The sequence below is a fragment of the Rhinatrema bivittatum genome, chromosome 5, assembly GCF_901001135.1.
Source record: "Rhinatrema bivittatum chromosome 5, aRhiBiv1.1, whole genome shotgun sequence".
NCBI lineage: Eukaryota > Metazoa > Chordata > Amphibia > Gymnophiona > Rhinatrematidae > Rhinatrema > Rhinatrema bivittatum.
In genome coordinates this window covers 284,440,434-284,464,774 of record NC_042619.1, presented here as the reverse complement: position 1 = coordinate 284,464,774, position 24,341 = coordinate 284,440,434, and the positions used below count along the sequence as shown (strand labels likewise).

The 24,341-nt window shown below is 46.3% G+C and overlaps 1 protein-coding gene across 1 annotated transcript in view; it reads right to left on the bottom strand.

The window, feature by feature from the left end:
• LOC115092773 (disintegrin and metalloproteinase domain-containing protein 9-like) overlaps positions 1-24,341 on the bottom strand; it is an 868,617-nt gene that overhangs the window by 150,798 nt on the left and 693,478 nt on the right. Inside the window, exon 10 of the mRNA XM_029604075.1 lies at positions 3,375-3,417. Coding sequence (XP_029459935.1) covers positions 3,375-3,417 — 43 coding nt within the window. The remainder of the gene's footprint in view (positions 1-3,374; positions 3,418-24,341) is intronic.

Genomic DNA, 24,341 nt, shown 5'->3' with positions numbered 1-24,341 from the left:
ACATCGGTCACAGTGTGCCTCTTGAAAATAAAAATGGCGCTGTAGGAGCGGCGGCCCGAAGACCCGGAGCGGCAGAAGCGGCGGTGGCGGCACCGGCCCGAAGACCCGGAGCGGCGGCGGCACCGGCCCGAAGACCCAGAGCGGCGGCCCGAAGACCCGGAGCAGCGGCGGCACCGGCCCGAAGACCCGGAGCGGCAGGAGCGGCGGCCCGAAGACCCAGAGCGGCGGCGGCGGCCCGAAGACCCGGAGCGGCGGCGGCCCGAAGACCCAGAGCGGCGGGAGCGGCAGCGGCGGCCCGAAGACCCGGGCAGGAGCGGCGGCCGCGGTGGCCCGAAGACCTGGAGCGGCGGGAGCGGCACCGGCCCGAAGATCCGGGCAGGAGCGGCGGCAGCGGTGGCCGGGAGCGGCGGCCCGAAGACGCGGAGCGGCGGCGGTATGCGCGCGAGGGAGGGACAGAGGAAGTCTGTCCCTCTCTCGCGCGCATGCCGCCGCCGCTCCGCGTCTTCGGGCCGCCGCCGCTCTGGGTCTTCGGCGGAGATCGACTGAGGGGAGGGGGGAGGGAGGAGTGACTCAGGGGAGGGGGGAGTGACTGAGGGGAGGGGGGAGGGAGGAGTGACTGAGGGGAGGGGGAAGGGAGGAGTGACTGAGGGGAGGGGGGAGAGAGGAGTGACTGAGGGGAGGGAGGAGGGAGGAGTGACTGAGGGGAGGGGGGAGGGAGGAGGGGGGAGTGACTGAGGGGAGTGACTGGGGGAGGGGGAGATAGGAGTGACTGAGGGAGGGAGGAGGGGGAGTGACTGAGGGGAGGGAGGAGGGAGGAGGGGGGAGTGACTGAGGGGAGTGACTGGGGGGGGGGGAGATAGGAGTGACTGAGGGAGGGAGGAGGGGGAGTGACTGAGGGGAGGAGGGGGGAGTGGCTGAGGGGAGTGACTGAGGGAGGAGGGAGGGGGGGAGTGACTGAGGGGAGGAGGGGGAGTGACTGAGGGGAGTGACTGGGGGAGGGGGGAGATAGGAGTGACTGAGGGAGGGAGGAGGGGGGAGTGACTGAGGGGAGGAGGGAGGGAGAGAGAGGAGTGACTGAGGGGAGAGAGTGGGGGAGGTGGGAGGGAGAATGAGGGGGAAGGAAAATGATCCAAAAAAATGTTAATGTAGCCCGTTTTAACGGGCTTAACGGCTTGTATTAAATAAATCGTGGGTAACAAGATATTTTTGAATATATTTTTTAATACATTTTGTATGGATTGGGTTTAATAAGATTTGTCCCTCTCATATGATACAGTTTTGTTGTGATTATATCTTATGTACTTTCAGATCAGAAAGGCAAACAACCCCTGCTTGAGAGGATTGGGAGCTACATTTGCCCTGTGTCCAGTTATAGTGGCAACTGTGGTTGCCCAAGAGTGAGAACTGGCTTTTGAGAAGAGTGGTACCCATCTGGTTTAGCCACTTGATGTCCTTAATAGCCCACAAATCATTTCAGCTCCTCCACTAAAGGCTGCCTGAGTGGTTGATCATCATCTATAAGTAGGGGCTAGGAGAGAAATAGGTGTAGCATTTGAGTTGAGACTTTGGTGGGAGAGGAACTCTTTTAGAGTGGCTTTTGTTAGTGAGTCCAGAGGCCAGGTCACTTAAGATCTGCCTTTACCCTTCTAGAACAGAGAAGAGTTGCAGTGATAGTATCATCTCAGAACATGTTGCACATTTTAGCAAAATCATTATCCTTTTGTTGAAGGGAGGTATTTTTGTCACCCATCCTCTCTGTTGGAGATTGGACAGTGTACCTGATCTTTGTCAGTCAAGATCTTTCCTTCTGAGTGGTCCAACAAAGTAAGATAAGAAAAAGAAGAGCAGTATTGAAGACCCTTTACAGGATCTTCCCCCGGGACACAGGTGCAGGCTGGGAATCATTTCAGATCAACTGGCGGACTCAGGTGGGACTGTATATTTCTAAAGGGGATTCTATGCAGAATAAGATTACCACAGAAACTGGGCCTCTCACACATGCAATGAAGGGATATTAGGAATCACCCAGGAACCTGAGATAGCGGACGTTCACAGAGCAAGAGCTACATCCAGCTCCTCATTCAGTTATTTATTCAAGGTGGACATTGATTACAGTTTTCAAAGAATCAGTAAACTATTTTATTTTGAACACCCAGCTCTCTGTCCTGTTTCTTCTGTCCCAGAGGCACATTATCACAGCATGATTTCAGATAAACAGATACAAACATGCAAAAGAAACCCCTCACCACCTGGGCGACAAACAGTAGCTTCCCCCCACAGAAAGGACTCACCCCTGGGGTCCCACCAGCAGGAGGAGATATGGCAAGAAAGACAGCCCCAGATATATAAATTGTTTTTGTGTGCCCTGGAAGAACATACCACTTCCAATATAAGGGTTAGTGAAGATTTTGCTTTACCTTTGATAGGAAGGAGGTTTTTTTGTTTTGTTTTTTTCCCATGATCGCCTCTCTACCTACTTTGGAGAGGAAACTTTCCTATTTTCCCATCCCTGGGATGGAACTTTGACTCAGAAGTTGAAGATGGATTAAGAGTTATGGTACCTAGTGTTTTCATTCTTCTTTGTATCCTCATGATTTTTTCAATTTTAAATTGATTTTAAATTGATTTTTCTGATGTTTTTTTTTTTCTGATATCCTGGTATGAACGCCTTTTTGCCTGCTGATTTGGTACTGTGCACTAACTTGTATATAGTTTCTGTTATCGTTCAATCCCTAGCATATCCCCATAGCATTTACTCATTGATGTTTGTATTTCTTGTAAGGGCTCCTCCCAAATATTATTTATATGTTGCCTAGTTTACTATGTTATCTGTTATTTGTAAGGGCTCCGCCCAATGGTTTTTTGTTCACTGTAAACCGATGCGATGTGCGAACGGTCATCGGTATAAAAGAAACGTTAAATAAATAAATAAATAAATAAATAAATTGGATCCTATTTTTTAAGTTTCAGTAAACTTTTATGTTTGAACACTACTCCAAACATCTTGTCTGTTCTTTTCTGAGTTTGAGAACAGCTCACTGAGATCTATGATAGTATCATTGTGTGAAGAACAGAGTGGAATTTTAGAGACTGTTGTGGACTGGATTTCCACACATGCACCTAATGCTCTGGAGGCTTGGTCCTTTTCCCGCTGGTGGAACCCCAGCACCCCACCACTCCATGTGATGAATGAAGAGAAAAGTGAGAGGCCCGTGACAGTAAAATTGGCCCTGAGGATTATGTAGCCCCTTTAAACTGACTCTAAACAAAAAAAGGGTTACACCAGTCCATATATGAAACCTAAAAATTTAAAGATAACATAAATCTAATTGAAAGCATCAAAGGTACTTAAATTATCATTGAGAAATACGTACTTTTCCTTCACCTTCTGCTCCTTCAGTTTTCATTTCAATCGGTCTGAAAACAAATAACAGTAGTTTGCCAATATATTCTATTTTGTTGATATATTCTAAGTTAAGATATAGTGTAGACATCATAATTATTTCTTATAATAGAGAAAATGTTCAATTTTTATCATTAAATACTCAAATTATTATTTATATAACAATTTAAATAATTTTATTTAGGGCATAATTATTGAAAAAGTCAGTAATGAATGTAAGGATTTTGCTGCACCTAGGTACTGTTGATGATATCAATGCTATCTTCCCCCCTCCCACCAACTACACACATATCCTCAGAAGATTCTATAACAGGGAGTCGAAATTCTAAGGCACAGCCCCCCAATTTCCTGTAGCTACTAAAGGGAGATTCCATTCTTTCAATAGGCAATTGAGGCAGTTGCCGAGGGTGCCCAAATTTTGGAAGGTGACAAAAAACTCCAAGTGCTGCCTATTTACTTTTAAGGCACTGCACCACCAGAAAGAAAGGAATAGATGCTGTCTAGATGCCCTTTATTCAGTGCAACAATTGTGATGCTTATGTTCCAAGGACACTGGACTTAATTGTCCCTCATCTAACCCAGTATGGCAATTCTTAAGTTCTTATGTTCTTAAGCCTATCATTTGGAGAATTAAGGATTGTCCAATTTGCTTTCATTGTCTGCCATGAATAAGAGCTAATTCACTTGAAAGAGAAATTGTCCAAGTTGCAAATAACCTCCCCTTCCTGCAGCATCCAGAATATCTCTGCTAACTCCCACAGAAGATTCAGAATCCCAGGCATAACTGGTTTACAGGGGGCTCTGGTAGAAAAAGACTTGGGACTCAGAAACACCCATTTTCCCCAACTTTGAAGCATTCTGTGTGTTTACCCTACACCCACAGAGAAAGCAGAGTTGCTTACCTGTAACAGGTGTTCTCCCAGGACACATATGGGTGACGTCATCAGGCGGAGCCCTATTACGGAACATGCCCAGCATGCTATGATCCCTGTGTCCACAAGGGTCTCCTTTCAGTCTCGTTTGTAGCAAAAGGTGCAAGCGAAAAAATAAAATAATAAACATAAGCGGACCCAAGTCCATGGGGTGGTGGGTGGGTTTCGTGAGGACTACATCCTGCTGTCCTGGGAGAACACCTGTTAAAGGTAAGCAACTCTGCTTTCTCCCAGGTCAAGCAGGATGGTAGTCCTCAGATATAGGTGATTAGCAAGCTACAGGCTGACTCACATTACAACAGGCCAATAGCAGATAATTCATGCAGCAGGTACAATAATTGGGGTGCTATTGGCAATGATGAGGCAGCCTGAAATCACAGCAGGTGGTTGTGGAAGGAGTTGGGGATTATACGGGAAGAGAGCTTTTCAAGACAGGTTGGCTAAAGGCAGAGTCTGGACAGACTTTCGTATCTAAGCAGTAGAGGACTGCGAATGTGTGAAAAGAGCTACATGTCGCAGCCTAGGAAATGTCGGCAATTGATACCGAACGATAGTGTGGTACCGATGTTGCCATGGCTCTTACAGAATGTGCCTGCACTCACCCCTGGAGAGGAAGGCCTGCTGCCTCATAGCAGAATTTGATACAATCTGCTGGTTAGTTGGAGAGAGTTTGTTTTCCCACTGGAACTCGCAGCTTGTCTTTGTCAAAGAAGGAAAGAATTGGGTGGATTTCCTATGGAGTGCAGTGCAGTCTAGATAGAATGCAAGTGCACGCATACAGTCCAAGGTGTGGAAAACCCTCTCATCCTGGTAAGAGAGAGGTGTTGGGAAAAGTGGGCAGACTGTATTCTGAATAAGGTGAGAGGCTGTGTCCACCTTAAGAATAAATTTAGGGTGAGTATGGAGGACCACTCGGTCACGGAGGAACCTAGTGTTGGGTGAGTATGCAACAAGGGGTTGTAACTTACTGACCCTTTTAGCACAAGTGATGGCTACGAGGGAAATAATTTTCCATGTTAGAATTTGAAAGTTATAGGAATGCAAAGGCTCAAACGGGGAATGTATGAGCCTTGTAAGCACTGCATGTAGGTCCCATTCCGTAACCGGTGATCGTAGAGGAGGCTTAATTTGTAGAGAACCCATGATATGATGACTCATAAGGGATTGAGCTGTTAACTGGGCATCCCCTACTCCCAGGTGGTATGCTGAAATGGAACTGAGGTGTGGATGATGTCTGGGGACCCGAATCCAAAAGGTATCCTAGATAGCCTAATAGAGATGGAGTGGTGCAGAAAAAAAGGGGCCAATACCTTTTTGTGCACACCATGTGGTAAAACTTGCCCATTTCGAATGGTAAGATTTACATGTGGAAGGTTGTCGTGAAGCTACAAGTACCTGAAAATATCAGTGAGTCTATGTTATGAGACTGATCTGTGGGCAGGCGAATTGGTTACTGGAGTGATAGGTTGAGAAGTATGGGGAAGTATACTTGTCAAGGCCAGTATGTGGTAATGAGTATCATTGGAAACTTGTCCTGCTGTAGCATCACGAGAGTTTTGTCTATGCGCGGTATCGAAAGAGACGCATATAGGAGGCCTTTGTTGCAGGGGCGAGCAAAGGCGTCCATGGTAACGCATCTCAATGCATGTGTAGGGAGTAGAATCTGTCTATCTGTGGTTTGATTTGGATGCAAGAGGTCGATGGTTGGTTGACCTCAGCACTAGAAGATTTTGCTCGCTACACATGGATTCAGAGACCACTCGTGAGGATGGATACATCGATTGAGATGGTCTGCTAGTACATTCGGTATGCCTGTTAGATAAGTGGCCTGTAGATGCATGGAGTGTGTAAGGGCCCAGGCCCAGAACTGTGTGGCCTCCTGGCAGAGCAGATAAGAGCCTGTGAGTCCATGTTTGTTTGAATACCACATTGCCACTATATTGTCTGTCTGTATCCACCAAGTTTTGTGTGAGAGGCAGTGTTTGAGGCAGTGTGAGAGGCAGTGTTTGAGAGGGCATAACTCATGGCTCGAAGCTCCAGGAAGTTGATCTGAGACTTTTCATGGAGTGGAGTAGACGTATTTTGGGTTTGGAGGGTGTAGATTCGAGCTCTCCAAGCCAAATTGAATGCAACATTGGCCAAGATCATCTGAGGATTTGGTACTGGATCAGTGATATGGATCAGGGACGAAAGTGGTTAGAGCCACTGAAATTTGAAATCCTCTGAGTTTTTCTGATGGCTAGTCTGGCCATAGGAGTGACGTGGATAGTGGAAACCATGTGGCCCAGCAATGAAATAATTGATTGGCTGAGGCTATCTTGCATGCGCGCAGAAATGTGAACAATTTGATAGGATGTCTGCGCGGTTGTTGGGCAGGAAGGCCATTGCGACTGTAGTGCCTAGAATTGCTCCATATGGGATTTATGGTAGTTGATCAGAAATCCCAGCCAAATGTAGTAGATTTATAGTGAGTCTTAGAGAATTTAGAACTCCTTGCTTGGATTGACTCCTTATTAGGCAGTCATCCAGGTAAGGAAAGGCGTGAATGCTGTTGTTTGTAGAGAAGTGGCAGTCACTGCTAGACATTTTGGTGAAATACACAAGTTGTCGAAGCTAGTTCGAATGGCAGAACTTGGTATTGAAAATGTTGTTGACTTACTATGAGGCGTATAGAAAGTCCAGAGGATAGAGGCAACCCACTTGTTGTAGTAAGGGAAGCATTGTGTCGAGAGACATCATTCTGAACTTTTCTTTCTGAAGAAATTTGTTGAGATTTATGAGGTCCAGGATGAGCCGAGGTTGCCTGCTTTCTGTTGAAAGTAGGAAATAGCGGGATTAAAATCCTCTGCCTTGTTGTGTCCGGGGAACGGTATCCCAAGTCCTGGTCCTCAGTGGGATGGCCGCTCTGTTGTCTGGCAAGGTTAAAAAATCCAGGAGCCTGCCCAGCTGGCAGAGCTGGTGTGATCTGGATATCAATTTGTCTCTCGCGGGAGCAGGAGTGGTAAAAGTCTTTCGTGCATCCCTCTCTGCTGTGCAAGAAATGTAGAGAGCTGTCGCATGGTCTCGTGGTGGTCTTCCAATTGAGGCACTGTCTGCTAGACCTTGTGCATGGCAGATCAGCTAGTTTATCTTGGACTTTGGGCCGTAAATCAGGGGCCGGAAGCCAGGTTACTATCGAGTACAGAGTCCTGTTGCTGGCAACGCGAGGACGTCTTTAAGCAATTCCATGTTGCTGGCAAAGAGGTTCCCTTGGTGTTGTGTTAAACATAGCTGGTAAATAGCAATATATGACACCAATACGGTTCTTGGAAGATGTTAAGACCTAGAACCTTACGAAAACTTCTTGTCCATTTTATTGACCAGGTCTCGATGGGATCGGTGCCGAAGTGGGATTAGAGTGCCCATTGCCCTTTGTGGTGGAGGCTCAGAAGGAGGAGTCGGCGGCAATGACTTAAGCTGTCGTTGGTAGGTACCACAACAAGGCAGTGCCACAATGGTGGAAATATCAATGGCTCCAGTGTTAGTAGATTCCAGAAGACATTGAGGACAGCCTGAGTGATGAAGATGTCCAACTCCTTCCTGAGAGCTGGTATGGGTAGCGCAGCTACAGGGGCAGACAGGCTAGGTATTACTGGCACTTTCACATTAATTTGTGGTGGCTCAGTAACCGGCACCGGTGTCAGTGGGAAACGCCTCATGGAGACTCTTGTACCCGGGCCTGCTTGGCAACTGGCTCAGTGGATATTGATGCCGGTGTGGTATCAGTGCCGGCACCAAACGTGAAACCACGTCAGTGCTGGTGATGATTTTTCCCTTGGTGCTCGGCCTGGTCATTCTCCAGCACTGAGGAAACTGCAACCGATGTCCAGAATGGCATCGGCGACGGATTGTTACCATGGCAGTAACCTTATTTCCCTCAGTACTCGGCCCAGTCATTCTCCAGCACCGAAAAAGATGCCACCAATGACATGGATGGTGTTGGTGACGGACAGTCACCGTGCCAGTGATGATGATTCCCACAGTGCTCGGCCCGGTCATTCTCCAGCACCGAGGAAGATACCTTCGCTGTCCCGGATGGCATTGGGGACAGGCTGTCACTGTGCCTCTACTGCTCCTGGCATTGTTTGCCGCCCAAGGATTACACGAGGCTCTGGTTTAGAACCCGAAGTATGGAGCGCTTTCTTTAGTCGAGGACATTGATGGAGGTATCGATTGTGGCTTTGGTATCAAAGGCAGCATCGAAGTCATCAACGAAGGCATCAATGGGATCATCGATGGCATGGATGGAGCACAGATGGCATCGACGGAGGTACCAACAGCATCGACGGGGGCATCGGCGGCGGCATTAACGAGTTCGATGGGGGCATCGATGGCATCGATGGAACTGATGGGGGCATTGACGGCACCAATGGGGGCATTGGCACCGATGGGGGCATTGATGGCATTGACGGGGGGATCGATTGCATCGACGGTGGCCCTGGCAGCAACCATCAAATTGTGGACATCCCAATCCCTCTAGCCCTGATGGACCCAGTGAAAGATCGCAGCAAGGACACTTGTGGGAATTGTGGGGCAGACCAAGGGTGAAAGATATAGGGAGAAAGAAGGCCACAATTCGGTTGGTAACCCAGGAGAACCAACAGTGAGGTGACATGAACTGACCGAAAACAGGGCATAGTACTCAACGAACGTCAATGAAATGTATGTGAAGGGAGACCCGTGCAGGGAAATTATTTGTGAAGTAAAACTTCAAGTGTTTCTGTGAGGAAAAGTTGTGAGAAAAATCTCACAGAGCTCCTAAACGTGAGGCAAACTGCATCACGGAAAAAAAGCGACTGAAGGGAGACCCCTGTGGACACAGGGATCATAGCATACTGGGCATGCTCAGTGCACTCAGTGTGCCAGTCAAAGTTTCTAGAAGCTTTGACAAATGTGTTCCGTAATAGGGCTCCACCTGATGACGTCACCCATATATGAAGACTACCATCCTGCTTGTCCTGGGAGAAGTCAGGCATCCAAAATTCATAAACCCAGGAATAAATGGATTATAGTTGGATCTGGCAGAATAAGGTCTGTGATGAAGAGATACCCACACTTTCATTGTTATCCTTGTCATTTTAGGCATTGAAAAATGAAGAAGCCCCAGCAATAGAATGTGAAGTGATGTCTAAAAGAGAAGTAGTCACCCAATGCACCCAGAAAGCCTTTAACATGATTAAATGTCATAAGAACATGCCATATTGAGTCAGACCAAGGGTCCATCAAGCCCAGCATCCTGTTTCCAACAGTGGCCAATCCAGGCCATAAGAACCTGGCAAGTACCCAAAAACTAAGAGTATTCCATGTTACTGTTGCTAGTAATAGCAGTGGCTATTTTCTAAGTCAACTTAATTAATAGCAGGTAATGGACTTCTCCTCCAAGAACTTATCCAATCCTTTTTTAAACACAGCTATACTAACTGTACTAACCACATCCTCTGGCAACAAATTCCAGAGTTTAATTGTGCGTTGAGTTAAAAAGAAATTTCTCCGATTAGTTTTAAATGTGCCACATGCTAACTTCTTGGAATGCCCCCTAGTCTTTCTATTATCCGAAAGAGTAAATAACCGATTCACATCTACCCGTTCTAGACCTCTCATGATTTTAAGCACCTCTATCATATCCCCCCTCAGCCGGCTCTTCTCCAAGCTGAAAAGTCCTAACCTCTTTAGTCTTTCCTCATAGGGGAACTGTTCCATTCCCCTTATCATTTTGGTAGCCTTCTCTGTACCTTCTCCATCACAATTATATCTTTTTTGAGATGTGGCGACCATTATTGTCACCGCATTCTGTTAGGAGACTCAATCATCAGAGGAAACAATTTGAGAACTCTTTTCATGGAGGGTCGAAAGAGTTAAATGCTTTCCAGGATCTCACCTAATAGAAATGCAAAACAAGTAGTCAAAGCAAATATAGAAGAAAGTAGAGACTCTGATATCAAAGTTATTATCTATCTGGGGACCAATGACCTCACTGGAAATGTCCATAAAGTACAGAAAGATTTCCAAAATCTAGGGAAGAAGATTAGACACATTGCAGAGACTTGCCTTTTTCCAAGTTTTACCTGTTCATGGAAAGGGAAAGTAAAGACTATGACATATAGATAATTTCAATTCCTGGCTCAAAACCTTAAGTAATGATAATGGTTTTGAATACATTAGAGGCTGGGTCCATATATGGAGCTATATTTGTCTGTGGCAGAAAAGAGGATGCTAAGTGAAAAATTCAGGTCATACATTATCAAGTATTTGAAGTAGGGAGTGAAGGTGGCAGGAGATGGCCAGTGAAATTGGCATGTCACCCCCAAGCAATAAAGGAAGTGGGACAAGAAATTAACAAAATCAATCAGTTCAAAAAAGCAGAAAAAATGATTAGGAATTGCAGCTGGAAAACTATGTCCACAAATGCTTATAGTCTGGGCAATAAAATCCCAGATCTGCAGGCCCTAGTGGTGGAGGTTGACTTGGACATTGTTACTGTTATGGAGACATGGTTCACTGATTTTCATGATTAAGATACAGCCAACCTGGGCTATAAATTGCTAAGGAAGGACAGAAAGGACAGAAAAGGAGGAGGACTATCTCTTTCTGTCAAAAACAATATCCAAGCAACTGAATTGCAAGGGACATGGGATAGAGAAGGAGCATCATGGACTGCCCTGAAAAAAGATGTTACTTCCATTTTTACTGATTGATCTACTTGCTACCAAATCTTACAGAAGAAATAGACAGAGATCTGATTAAAGACATCCAAAAGTTGGAAAAAAGGGAAAAGTGTTGCTCATTGGAGATTTTAATTTTCCGGATGTGGATTGGAGTATCCCTTCTATGGAACAACAAGAAACGGATGACCATCAAGGGACTCTGCTCAAACAAATGGTAATGAAACTCATAAGGGAGGGTGTGATACTCAGACTAGCTTTTTTTTTTTTTTTAAATTTTCCTTACAAATAACTCCCTTCAAGACAAACTTTTGTTAATATTGTTACACATATGTATTTGATATGTATACTCCTAGTTTTTTCTGTTTAAATTAGCACTTTGCTTTTTCCATATATGTTCATTGTAAAGCCTTTTTTGGCTGAATTACTGTTTACTGTAAACCGAGGTGATGTGCATTACGTACCGCGGTATATAAAAAAACTATAAATAAATAAATACATAAATAAATTGTGCTCACTAATGGGGTAATGTCTCTAATGTTCAGGTAGGGGCTCACCTGAACCCCAATGATCATCAGATAGTATGGTTTGATATCACAAATAGAATACAGAGAAGTTACATGAATTCTTGAGTTTTGAATTTCACAAATACAGACTTTGTCAAAATGGGGACTTACCAGGAGGAAAAACTGGAAGACTGGGAGAAAATGGGTAAGGTGGAACAACAGTGGGCCAAATTAAAACAAACTATTAGAAAGGCAATACATCTATATGTTAGTAAAGTAAACAAAGTATGAGGAAAAACAAACCGATTTGCTTCTCAAAAGAGGTCGCTCTGTTCCCAAAAAGAGGAACTCAGGGAAGAATATCTGATAAAACTGAGGGAAACAATTTGATAATAAGACTAGGAATATTTGTGCCTCTTTTAAATCAGAAACCACACCTCAAATATCTTTGGAGCCCTCTATATCATTAAGATGGGAAAAATTTGATTTTGCATCATTAGATGAAATCATGCAAGAAATTGAGTCTTTAAAAACAAGCCACTGTCCTTTAAACACATGTTCAGTCACTATTTTTAAATAGCTATTTAATGATATTTCCTACACTGCAGGATTGGTCAATAAGTCACTGTGAGAGAGCAAGCTCCTCACCTTAATCAAACAATCAGCAGTATGCCCTAGGGGCGTGCATTCGTTTTTGCCGTATGGGCGATCCGCAACTTATCTTGCCATATACGTTATATACGTGGGGAGGCGAAATGCATCGCAACTCCCCATGTATGTACCGTATTATCCAATTAATTTGGTGTGCCCCGCGGCACGCGCACGCGCTTTTCTTCGCTCCTGCGGCACGCGCTTTTATTCGCCCCCATTAGCTACTAGCTAGCTTAGGATTTTCACAAAATGGCAGCTCCCATGCATTACATTCCGGTATCCATGCCAACCTATCCGATCCTTTCCTGTGAGTCACAGTGACTCACAGGAAAGGGCCGGAATATAGGGCATGGATACCGGAATGTAGGGCATGGATACCGGAATGCAGCATATCCACGCTGAAATTTTGTGAAATGTACTGAATGCAGCCAATTGCGCTGCCATTCAGTGCTCTCTGTTGATTTTACTGATGAGCCAGCACTATATAAAGATCAGCCCGAGGAGACCAACGCATTTTATTTCCAGCGATGCTGTGGGGAGGTGGGTTTGGTATAAGAGGAGGCAGCACTGAGAGATAGTCTAGTTAAGGAAAGAAAAAGCTAATCATTCTTTATTTTGCTGCAGTGCCAGGGCCAGCTAGTCCTGTTTCTTTCAAGCTGTTTATTTAGGTGATCTGACTGAGAAGAGAAGCATTGCCAGGGAGAGAAGCAGCTACCGCTCACCATTAGGGTGTTGTGGCTGGCTTGGAGAGATATATTATTTTCAATTTCATCCATTTTTCTGGAGTGACAAAACTTCCAGCTTTTTTAAACTGATTTTTTTTTAATTCAAGTCACTTAGTATCTCTGTGCACTGGGCTTCAGTGGGTAGGGGTTAGTTTTAACAGACTGAACCTAACTATTGGGTGGGTCTGTGCAGTCAAGTGCCCAGGGAATCTGCCTCTTTTGTGCTTACAAGCAAGCAGCTTCTGTGTGCACACCACACACATTAGTGCACAGCCAGGCACCGTGACAATGGACAGTGGGTATTTTTAACAGACTAAACCTAACTATTGGGTGGGTCTGTGCAGTCAAGTGCCCAGGCAGTCTGCCTCTTTTGTGCTTACAAGCAAGCAGCTTCTGTGTGCACAGCACAGACATTAGTGCACAGCCAGGCACCGTGACAATGGACAGTGGGTATTTTTAACAGACTAAACCTAACTATTGGGTGGGTCTGTGCAGTCAAGTGCCCAGGCAGTCTGCCTCTTTTGTGCTTACAAGCAAGCAGCTTCTGTGTGCACACCACACACATTAGTGCACAGCCAGGCACCGTGACAATGGACAGTGGGTATTTTTAACAGACTGAACCTAACTATTGGTTGGGTCTGTGCAGTCAAGTGCCCAGGCAGTCTGCCTCTTTTGTGCTTACAAGCAAGCAGCTTCTGTGTGCACACCACACACCTTAGTGCACAACCAGGCACTGTGACAGTGGGCAGTGGTAGGCACTACTCAGTGACATTAAATCCATAATGTCAGGGAAAGATAGATGTAGTCGAGTGATTGGGGCTGGCAGAGGAGGCACCTCAAAAGACACTAGTGCAACACCACCAGTACAGTTAAAAAGGGACCTGTCACAATCTAAACTCTTTGTAGGGGCTGGCAGTTCCATCCCAAAAAAAATTAAATCTGACCATGATGCATCGCCATCACCACCACATGTTTCTGGCCCTGTAGTTTTAGAGGTGAAGGAAGGGGAGGCAGAGTCATGCCAGACCAAATGTAGACACCCAAAAGCAGCAGGGGGAGAGACGTCTCGACTAACACTTAGCGTTGACAAGGTAGTGCAGTCATTGTTTGCTTCAGATTCAGATGAAGAATCTTCTTGTGTGGGATTCTCATCAGAAACAGAAGAAGTAATAGATGAAGAATCTTCGGTAGGATCAGTTAGTCCTGTCTTAGCCTACACTTCAGTGCAGCAGGGGAGAGATGAAAGTGATGAGGAAGAGGAGGAGGAAGAGCAGTCAGCACAGGCACAGAGGGTGACTGAGGCCCCCCCCCCCCCCCCCCCCCTGGCATTGCTTCTCAGGGTGTACCCACTACCTCAGCTCCAGTGCCAGCATCCACCCCCAAGGCTTTAGAGAGGGGAGGATCACGAAAGACATCTGCGATCTGGATCCACTTCAAAGTAACGGAAGACCAGCATTATGCTTGGTGTAATTACTGTGCCAGGGCTATTAGCAGAGGGAAGCAAATGGGACATCTATCTAATTTTGGCATGAACCATCATATGAAGAGGCAACACCCAACAAGATTACTGCAATCTGGGGATGGTGGCAGTACCAGTCGGGGGACCCCTTCTAAGCAATGTGCAGTGGTAGAAAAGCAGCAGAGTCAGCCCACGCCCTCATCCCCTTCTAGCAGTGAGAGTCAGGCCAGCAACCCTCTGACATATGGCAGAAGCGGCAATCCACCATGGAGGAAATGGGGTGGAGTGCGGTAATGCTATCCTGGGGTAGGAGGCAGGCAGCCTCAAAAGTTGTAACCAGGACCATTGGGGAAATGATTGCCCTTGATGACCAGCCCTTGCAGTTAGTGGAGAATGTGGGTTTTAAGCGTTTTTTGAAGGTTGTACTTCCAAATTACAAGGTTCCCTCCAGACCCACATTTAGTAGAAAGGTCATCCCCAGCCTGTACAAGCAGTGTCACAGTCACATGCAAGCGCTGCTAACTAAGGCAGAGGGAAGAGTGCATTTCACCTGCGATATCTGGACCGCCATGGATGCTGCACACTCTTACCTCTCTCTGACAACACACTGGTAGGACATGGCTGAGGCAGGGGCAGCCAGCAGCTCTATTACTGAAGAAGTATCAGGGTGGAGGTAAGCTTTACTGCGCACCCACCTGATGGACCAGGCCCATACCGCAGCCAAAATTCAAGGGTGCATCAGACAGATGCTGGAGGGCTGGAAACTACACCAGCGAGACAGAAAAACTCAGGAGAGGTTCTTTGTCACAGACAATGTTGCAAACATGGTTAAGCAATAAATGACGGGGGCTTTAAGAACATCCAATGTTTTGCACACACTCTGCTCCTGGTAGTGAAGTCAGCTCTGGGGTTGGATTCAAATAACAAAGAGAATGAATACCTGCATAGGTTAATACACAAATACAGGAACATAGCAGCGCACTTCCACAGAAGTGTGAAAGTGGGGCAGGTTCTCCGACAAAAGCAGACAGATTTGGAGATGCCTCTCAAGCGTCTCATTCAAGACATTGCCACCCGGTGGAATTCCACCTTTATGATGCTGGAGAGGTTAGTGGAGCTGCAGACACCCCTTCATGAACATTTTGGTACAATGGACATAGGTGTGCAGAATCCCCTAGGGCATCATGATTGGTTAGACATGAGTCAGCTGGTAAAAATCCTGCAGCCCTTCAAGGATGTCATGGAGGAACTGAGTTCCAGAAGTGTCACCTTGGCTGACATCATCCCTATAGTTCATCTCCTGGATGAACGTTTGGAGGCCTTTAAACAGGAAGAGGGAATGACAGCTGAGGTGCTCCATTGTCTGGACGTTTTGCAGCAGCAGGTGAAAGACAGATTAAGGCCTTTAACAGAACAGAACACATACATGCTTGCCACATTCTGTGATCCCCGTGTGAAAGGGAAACTCGCCCTACTGTACAATTGTCTCTTATTGGTGAAGCAACTGCTGTTAGCAAAAGTCCGTGAACAGGAGCGCCATAGGCAGAGACAGATTAGGCTTCAAGCAGAGGTGGAAACAGCGGGTACTTCAGAGAGTTGTGCTGCTAGCCGAAGCAAGAGCAGCACTGTGTCAGTGACAGATAGTAACTCCTCCTCCATGTCAGAACGCCCAAGGCATGTTGCCCATAAAGATTCATCTTTTCTGCATTGGGTGAGAGAAAAAGCAGCTGGCATGAGTAACTCTCAGCCCGCCCAAGCAAAGGAGACAGAAGCACAGCTGTCAGTGACACGGTATCTCTCAGTGCCGATAGAGAACATGCAGACAGATCCGTAGGCATATTGGGCACACAAGTCCACTGTCTGGCCACACCAAGCCAAAGTAGCTCAGCGATATCTGTCATGTCCACCAAACAGTGTGCCCAATGAACGTCTCTTTTCAATGACAGGGGATATCATGATTCCTCACCGCTCAAGGCTGGCACCAGAGTTGATGGAAATGCAAGTGTTTTTGAAAGTAAACCTGCCTTTGCTTGGCTTTCCAAATTTTCCCTGTGAATGGCAAGAAGAATAAAAGCAATTGAAAGCCTTGCAGCAGCTCCAACTGCCTCCTATGCTCCAGATAATATAAGCACTGCAGCACATATACCTGACCTGAAACGCTGTGCCTCACCATCAACTGTCCAGGCCTTATGTTCTTAAAAGTGTTTGACCTCGATTCCTCTGCCTCTCTGTCCAGAACTTCTGTCCCTAGGTGGGATTAACCTCTGTCCTCGAATCCTGTGCCTGTCAGTCAAGGCCTTATGTTCATACAAGTATTTGACCTCGACTGCTTTTCCTGTTCGTCCAGGCCTTTTGTCCCGAGGTGGGATTGACCTCTGTCCTCGACTGCTTTGCCTGTCTATCAAGGACTTATGTTCGTACAAGTGTTTGACCTCGATTGCTTTGCCTGTCCGACCAGGCTTAATGTTCCTACAACTGTTTGACCACGATTGCTGTGCCTGTTCTTCCAGGCCTTATGGTCCAACAAGTGTTTGACTTCGAATGCTTTGCCTGTCCGTTCAGCCATTATGTCGCTACCTGGGATTGACCTCTGTCCTCGACTGCTTTCCCTGTCTGTCCAGGCCTTATATTCCTACCAGTGTTTGACCTCAATTGCTGTGCCTGTCTATCCAGGCCTTATGTTCCTACAAGTGTTTGACCTCGATTGCTGTGCCTGTCCGTCCAGGCCTTATGGCCCTAGCTGGGGTTGATCTCTGTCCTCGACTGCTTTGCCTGTTCGTCCAGGCCTTATGTCCCTAGGTGGGATTGACCACTGTCATCGATTGCTTTGCCTGTCCGTCCAGGCCTTATGTCCCTAGCTGGGATTGACCTCTTTACTCAAATGCTTTGCCTGTCCATCCAAGCTTAATGTTCCTACAAGTGTTTGACCTCGATTGCTTTGCCTGTCCGTTCAGGCCTTATGTCTCTAGCTGGGATTGACCTCTGTCCTCGACTAATTTGCCTGTTCATCCAGTCCTTATGTCCCTAGGTGGGATTGACCTCTGTCCTCGAATGCTTTGCCTGTTCATCCAGGCTTAATTTTCCTACAAGTGTTTGACCTCGTTTGCTGTGCCTGTCTGTCCATGCCTTATGTTCCTACAAGTGTTTGACCTCGACTGCTTTGCCTGATCGTCCAGGCCTTATGTCCCTAGGTGGGATTGACCTCTGTCCTCGACTGCTTTGGCTGTCCATCCAGGCCTTATGTTCGTTCAAGTGTTTGACCTCAATTGCTTTGCCTGTCCGTCCAGGCCTTATGTTCCTACAAGTGTTTGACCTCGATTGCTTTGCCTGTCCTTCCAGGCTTAATGTTCCTACAAGTGTTTGACCTCAATTGCTGTGCCTGTCCATTCAGGCCTTATGTTCCTACCAGTGTTTGACCTCGATTACTTTGCCTGTCTGTTCAGGCCTTATGTCCTTAGCTGGGATTGAACTCTGTCCTCGAATGCTTTGCCTGTCCATCCAGGCTTAATGTTCTTATAAGTGTTTGACCTCGATTGCTGTGCCTGTCCGTCTATGCCTTATGTTCCTACAAGTGTTTGACCTCGACTGCTTTGCCTGATCATCCAGGCCTTATGACTCTAGGTGGGATTGACCTCTGTCCTCGACTGCTTTCGCTGTCCATCCAGGCCTTATGTTCGTACAAGTGTTTGACCTCAATTGCTTTGCCTGTCCGTCCAGGCCTTATGTTCCTACAAGTGTTTGACCTCGATTGCTGTGCCTGTCCGTTCAGGCCTTATATTCCTACCAGTGCTTGACCTCGATTACCTTGCCTGTCTGTTCAGGCCTTATGTCCCTAGGTGGGATTGACCTCGGTCCTCAATTACTTTGTCTGTCCGTCCATGCCTTATGTCCTTAGCTGGGATTGACCTCTGTCCTCGAATGCTTTGCCTGTCCATCAAGGCTTAATGTTCTTATAAGTGTTTGACCTTGATTGCTGTGCCTGTCCGTCCAGGACTTATGTTCCTACAAGTGTTTGACCTCGATTGCTTTGCCTGTCCATCCTGGATTTATGTTCCTACAAGTATTTGACCTTGACTGCTGTGCCTGTCCGTCTAGGCCTTATGTTCCTACAAGTGTTTCACCTCTGTCCTGGAATGCTGTGCTTGTTTGTCCAGGCCTTATGTCCAGTCCTAACGGCTGAACCCTTGTTGCAAAGGGAAACCTCAGTCTCTGGCAATTAAAACTAGTCATCCTTCACAGCCTGGATCCTTAAATAAAACAAAGAGTTTTCTTTAGTTTCAGGGCAGAGAAGAGAACTTCCTTCGTCTTGCTTATGAAGTCACGATCTGTTTTCAAATGATTAAATCCTAACAATTTGTACCATTATACACTCTAATGGCCAATCCATTCCAAGGAGCCCTTTCCTGCTCAAAGAAAGGGAACTCTCCCCAGTGTTGCAGCCTATCTCTTAGGACCTGTTGACCCATGTTTAACCGCTGTTCACATGGCATCCTGCTCCATGTTGCCACGCTTTGAAGGCTCGTGCTCCACTCTTGGGGCCAACCCATTCCAAGGAAGCCCTTTCCTGCTCTTAGGAAAGGGAACTCTCCACAGTGTTGCAGCCTATCTCTTAGGATCTGTTGACCCATGTTGAACTGCTGTTTAGGGGCGAACCCATTCTAGGGAGCTTTTTCCTGCACAAAGGAAAGGGAACTCTCCCCGGGTGTAGCCTGCCTATATCTACCCTCTGACCATGTTGAACCGCTGTTTAGGGGTGAACCCATTCTAGGGAGCCCTTTCCTGCACAAAGGAAAGGGAACTCTCCCCGGGTGTAGCCTGCCTGTATCTTCCCTGTGACCCATGTTGAACTACTGTTCCATTTTGAAATCAGCCTCTTTCTATGCCAAGCAGTACTCTGACCACTTTCCAGCTTACCTGACTTTTGTCAAGGATATTCTCACACTACAGTCCCTGGGAATCCCGGGTGCAGCCAGCCTGATTTTAAAAGACCAGTGAGAGCCCACTGGACCCCAATGGAAACCCCCTTTAGGGGTGAACCCATTCTAGGGAGCCCTTTCCTGCACAAAGGAAAGGGAACTCTCCCCGGGTGTAGCCTGCCTGTATCTTCCCTGTGACCCATGTTGAACTACTGTTCCATTTTGAAATCAGCCTCTTTCTATGCCAAGCAGTACTCTGACCACTTTCCAGCTTACCTGACTTTTGTCAAGGATATTCTCACACTACAGTCCCTGGGAATCCCGGGTGCAGCCAGCCTGATTTTAAAAGACCAGTGAGAGCCCACTGGACCCCAATGGAAACCCCCTTTAGGGGTGAACCCATTCTAGGGAGCCCTTTCCTGCGCAAAGGAAAGGGAAATCTCCCCGGGTGTAGCCTGCCTGTATCTTCCCTCTGACCCATGTTGAACTGCTGTTCCATTTTGAAATCAGCCTCTTTCTATGCCAAGCATTACTCTGACTGCTTTCCGGCCTACCTGTCTTTTGTCAAGGATATTCTCACGCTAAAGTCCATCGGGGTCCCATGTGTCGCCAGCCTGAATCTACTCTCTGACCCATGTTGAACCACTGTTTAGGGGCAAACCCATTCTAGGGAACCCTTTCCTGCACAAAGGAAAGGGAACTCTCCCCGGGTGTAGCCTGCCTGTATCTACCCTCTGACCCATATTGAATGGCTGTTTAGGGGCGAACCAATTCTAGGGAGCACTTTCCTGCGCACAGGAAAGGGAACTCTCCTTGGGTGTAGCCTGCCTGTATCTACTCTCTGATCCATGTTGAGCCGCTGTTTAGAGGCGAACCCATTCTAGGGAGCCCTTTCCTGCTCATAGGAAAGGGAACTCTCCCCAGGGCTCTTGTTTGAATGTTTGCTACTACCACCAAATTCGGCACCTGCAGATGCTCCACTCCATCCAGGCATAGTTCATCATGTTTCAGGTCCTAGCACTCGTGTTAGACTCCCTGGTCCCTGTTTCAAGACGGGTCGGGTGCACAGTATGCCCAGTTGACAGTCCCACCACATGCTGAGCCTCGTCTTGTCTTGCCTCCTTGTCTTTCCCTTATCAAAGCACAGGGACCTGACTACCTCAGCTCTGCCACTCTGCCTTGCTGCCAATCACCAGATGACTCACTCAACTCCTTGTGGTGTTTTTGCCACTATCATGGTTCCTCAGTGTGTTGGTGCTAGTCTTTCTGCTTGCTATGTTCCCCCGTCATTGTGCTGTAGGATGTCAATGCCACTTGTTTTGCCGCTTTGCCTGTCGTGCTGCCTTCGAGGGTTCATGCATCTGATATCAGTGCTCTCTGTTGAAGCTGTGGTGTGTTTTTGACACTCTCGCTGCACTCTTGCCACTTCTGGTACCCCTTTGCACCTTTACAGTGCCTTAGGCTATTCATGCCACTTTGGTGCCACTTTGCCACAGTCTAAGTACCTTGGAGCTCTTTTGTTGTTGTGATGATTGCTCCCCAGAAGTTTCATCAAAATTGATAATAAAACCCCAATTTTGCAGCCAAAAATAGGCTGGAAATCCTTCCCCCATTGACTTTAATGGGAACCGGAAAACGAATTCACATATCAACATATCGGGGCGTCATATGTCCGAATGCAACGGAAATCGACCCCGTCGAATAAGTATCATGAATGCAACGAAATTTTTGGACTGCACATCCCTAGTACGCCCATTATTAGAAAAAAACAAATGTAGATCTAAATGATATTAATTACATGACAATTTTGACTAGTATTTTTTTAGCCAAGGTTACATAGAAACATAGAAATGACGGCAGAAGAAGACCGAACGGCCCATCCAGTCTGCCCAGCAAGCTACGCACTTTATCCTTTTTTTTTTTTTTTCAATCTTTTTCTCTCTCCCACCTATTACTATTGGCTTCCAGTACCCTCCAGCCCTAATTCCCCTCCACCCCACCACCAATGTAGAGAGCAGCGCCGGATCTGCATCCATGTGAACATCCAGCTCAATTAGGGGTAGCAACCGCTGCAACAAGCATGCCACACCCCTGCCCCATACTCTTACCCACCCCTGTTTTTTTTTTTTTTGGAGATGGCAGCCCTCCATCCTTCAGCTCCGTGAAGGTGGAACACCAACCACTGGCATCCCGCTCCGTGAATGCCTCTGTGGCTACTGCCACTCCATGCAGTGTTTTGCTGCCTCTTTATTCATGTCCTCTAGACTTGATGGATCCACAGTGTTTATCCCACGCCCCTTTGAAGTCCTTCACAGTTTTAGACTTCACCCCTTCCTCCGGAAGGGAATTCCAGGCATCCACCACCCTTTCCTTGAAGAAATACTTCCTGACATTGGTTCTTAGTCTTCCTCCCTGGAGCCTCAGCTTGTGACCTCTGGTTCTGCTGATTTTTTTCTGATGGAAAAGGTTTGTCGTAGTCTTTGGATCATTAAAGTTTTTCAAGTATCTGAAAGTCTGAATCATATCACCCCTACTCCTCCTTTCCTCCAGGGAGTACATATTTAGATTCTTCAATCTCTCCTCGTATGTCATCCGATGAAGACCATCCACCTTCCTGGTCGCCCTTCTCTGTACCGCTTCCATCTTGTCTTTGTCTCTTTGTAGATACGGTCTCCAGAACTGAACACAGTTCTCCAGGTGAGGCCTCACCAAGGACCTGTACAAGGGGATAATCACTTCCCTTTTCTTACTCGATATTCCTCTCTCTATGCAGCCCAGCATTCTTCTGGCTTTTGCTATCACCTTGTCGCATTGTTTTGCAGACTTCATATCATTAGACACTATCACCCCAAGGTCTCTCTCCTGCTCCGTGCACATCAGCCTTCCCCCCCCATCGAATACAGTTCATTCGGATTTTCACTCCCCATATGCATGACTTTGCACTTCTTGGCATTGAATCTCAGCTGCCATATCTTCGACCACTCTTCCAGTTTCCTTAAATCCCGTCTCATTCTCTCCACTCCTTCCGGCGTGTCCACTCTGTTGCAGATCTTAGTGTCATCCACAAAAAGACAAACCTTACCTTCTATCCCGTCCGCAATGTCGCTCACAAACATATTGAACAGGACCGGTCCCAACACAGATCCTTGCGGTACACCACTTAAAACTGCTCTCTCTTCAGAGAAAGTTCCATTTACCATCACACATTGTCTTCTGTCCATCAACCAGTTTGCAATCCAGGTCACCACCTCGGCACTCACTCCTAAGCTTCTCGTTTTATTCACCAGTCTCCTGTGCGGAACCGTATCAAAAGCTTTGCTGAAATCCAAGTAGATGACATCAAGTGCTCTTCCTTGATCCAATTCCTTGGTTACCCAGTCAAAAAAGTCAATCAGATTTGTCTGACAGGATCTTCCCCTGGTGAATCCATGCTGCCTCTGGTCCATCAATTCTTCCGACTGTAGATAGTTCACTATTCTCTCTTTCAACAGTGACTCCATTACTTTTCCCACCACCGAAGTGAGGCTAACCGGTCTGTAGTTACCAGCCTTCTCTCTGTTCCCAATCTTGTGAAGCGGGACCACCACCGCTCTTCTTCAATCACTCAGCACCACTCCCGTTTCTAGGGATCTATTGAACAGGTCACACAGCGGGCCCGCCAGCACATCTCTGAGCTCCCTCAGTATCCTTGGATGAATCCCATCAGGCCCCATGGCATTGTCCACTTTCAGATTCTTTAGATCTTCCCATCAACACCTACTCACTAGCAAATAATCTATCTAAAGACCCTCAAACCAAGCTTAAAATATAAAATATTAGTACAAGATAATTTTCAGTTTCTCCATCCTCCATTATGGACTAAGTTATTATACCCATTTTAATTTACCCATGTACAAAGTTATTTTACCCATGTAATCTGTTTCCAAGTTTAATACCCTGTTCTATGTAACTTGCATTACTCATGCTTGTCGTTTTCAGTTACAATGTAAACCGAGATGATATTCAAATTCTGCATGAATCCCGATATATAAAAATGTTAAATAAATAAATAAATAAATAAATAAATACATTTTCTACTGTAAAAGGATTTTCATCTATACCACTTCCCTCCAGTTTCTTGTGGTGTAGAGATGGTCCTTCTCCAGGGTCTTCTTTAGTGAACACAGAGCTGAAGTATTCGTTTAATATTTCTGCCATTTCTTCGTCTCTCTCCACACATTGATCATTTCTACCTTTCAATTTCACTATACCACTTTGGACTTTTCTCTTTTCGCTGATGTATCTGAAAATGTTTTGTCACCATTTTTTATCTCCTTGGCAATCCTCTCTTCCGCTTGACTTTTTGCCGACTCGATTAATTTCTTTGTCTCCCTCAGTTGAATCAAATATTCTTCTTTGTGCTCCTCCCTTTGGGATCTTTTATATTTCTTGAATGCTGTTCTTTTAGCTTTAATTTTGTCAGCCACCTCCTTTGAGAACCAAATAGGTTTCAATTTGCTTTTGCTTTTCTTTACATTTCTAACATATAGAGTAGTTGCCTTGGTGATTGCTCCTTTTAGATTGGTCCACTGCTGATCCACATCTCTCTCGTTCTCCCAACCTTTTAGTTCTTCCTCTAGGTACTTCCCCATTTCCTCAAAGTCCGTGTTTTTGAATTGTAAAACTCGGGTCTTTGTGCTTCTTTTCCATATTCGTTTAGTGATATTAAACCATACCGTTTGATGATCACTGGTGCTGAGGTGGGTGCCCACCTGGACATCAGAGACATGATCTCCATTGGTGAGCACTAAGTCGAGTATAGTTCCTTCTCCCGTGGGTTCCATTACCATTTGTTAGAACAAAGTTACTTGCATGGCATCCACTATAGCTCTACTATTTTTAGATTCTGCAGATGGGATTTTCCAGTCTACATCTGGCATATTAAAGTCACCAACGATCACCACTTCTCCCTTCTTACCTATCTTATGGATGTCTTCAACCAGATCTCTGTCCAGCTCTTGGAGGCCTTTAAACCACTCCAATATAAATGGATGCTCCGTCATCTTTTT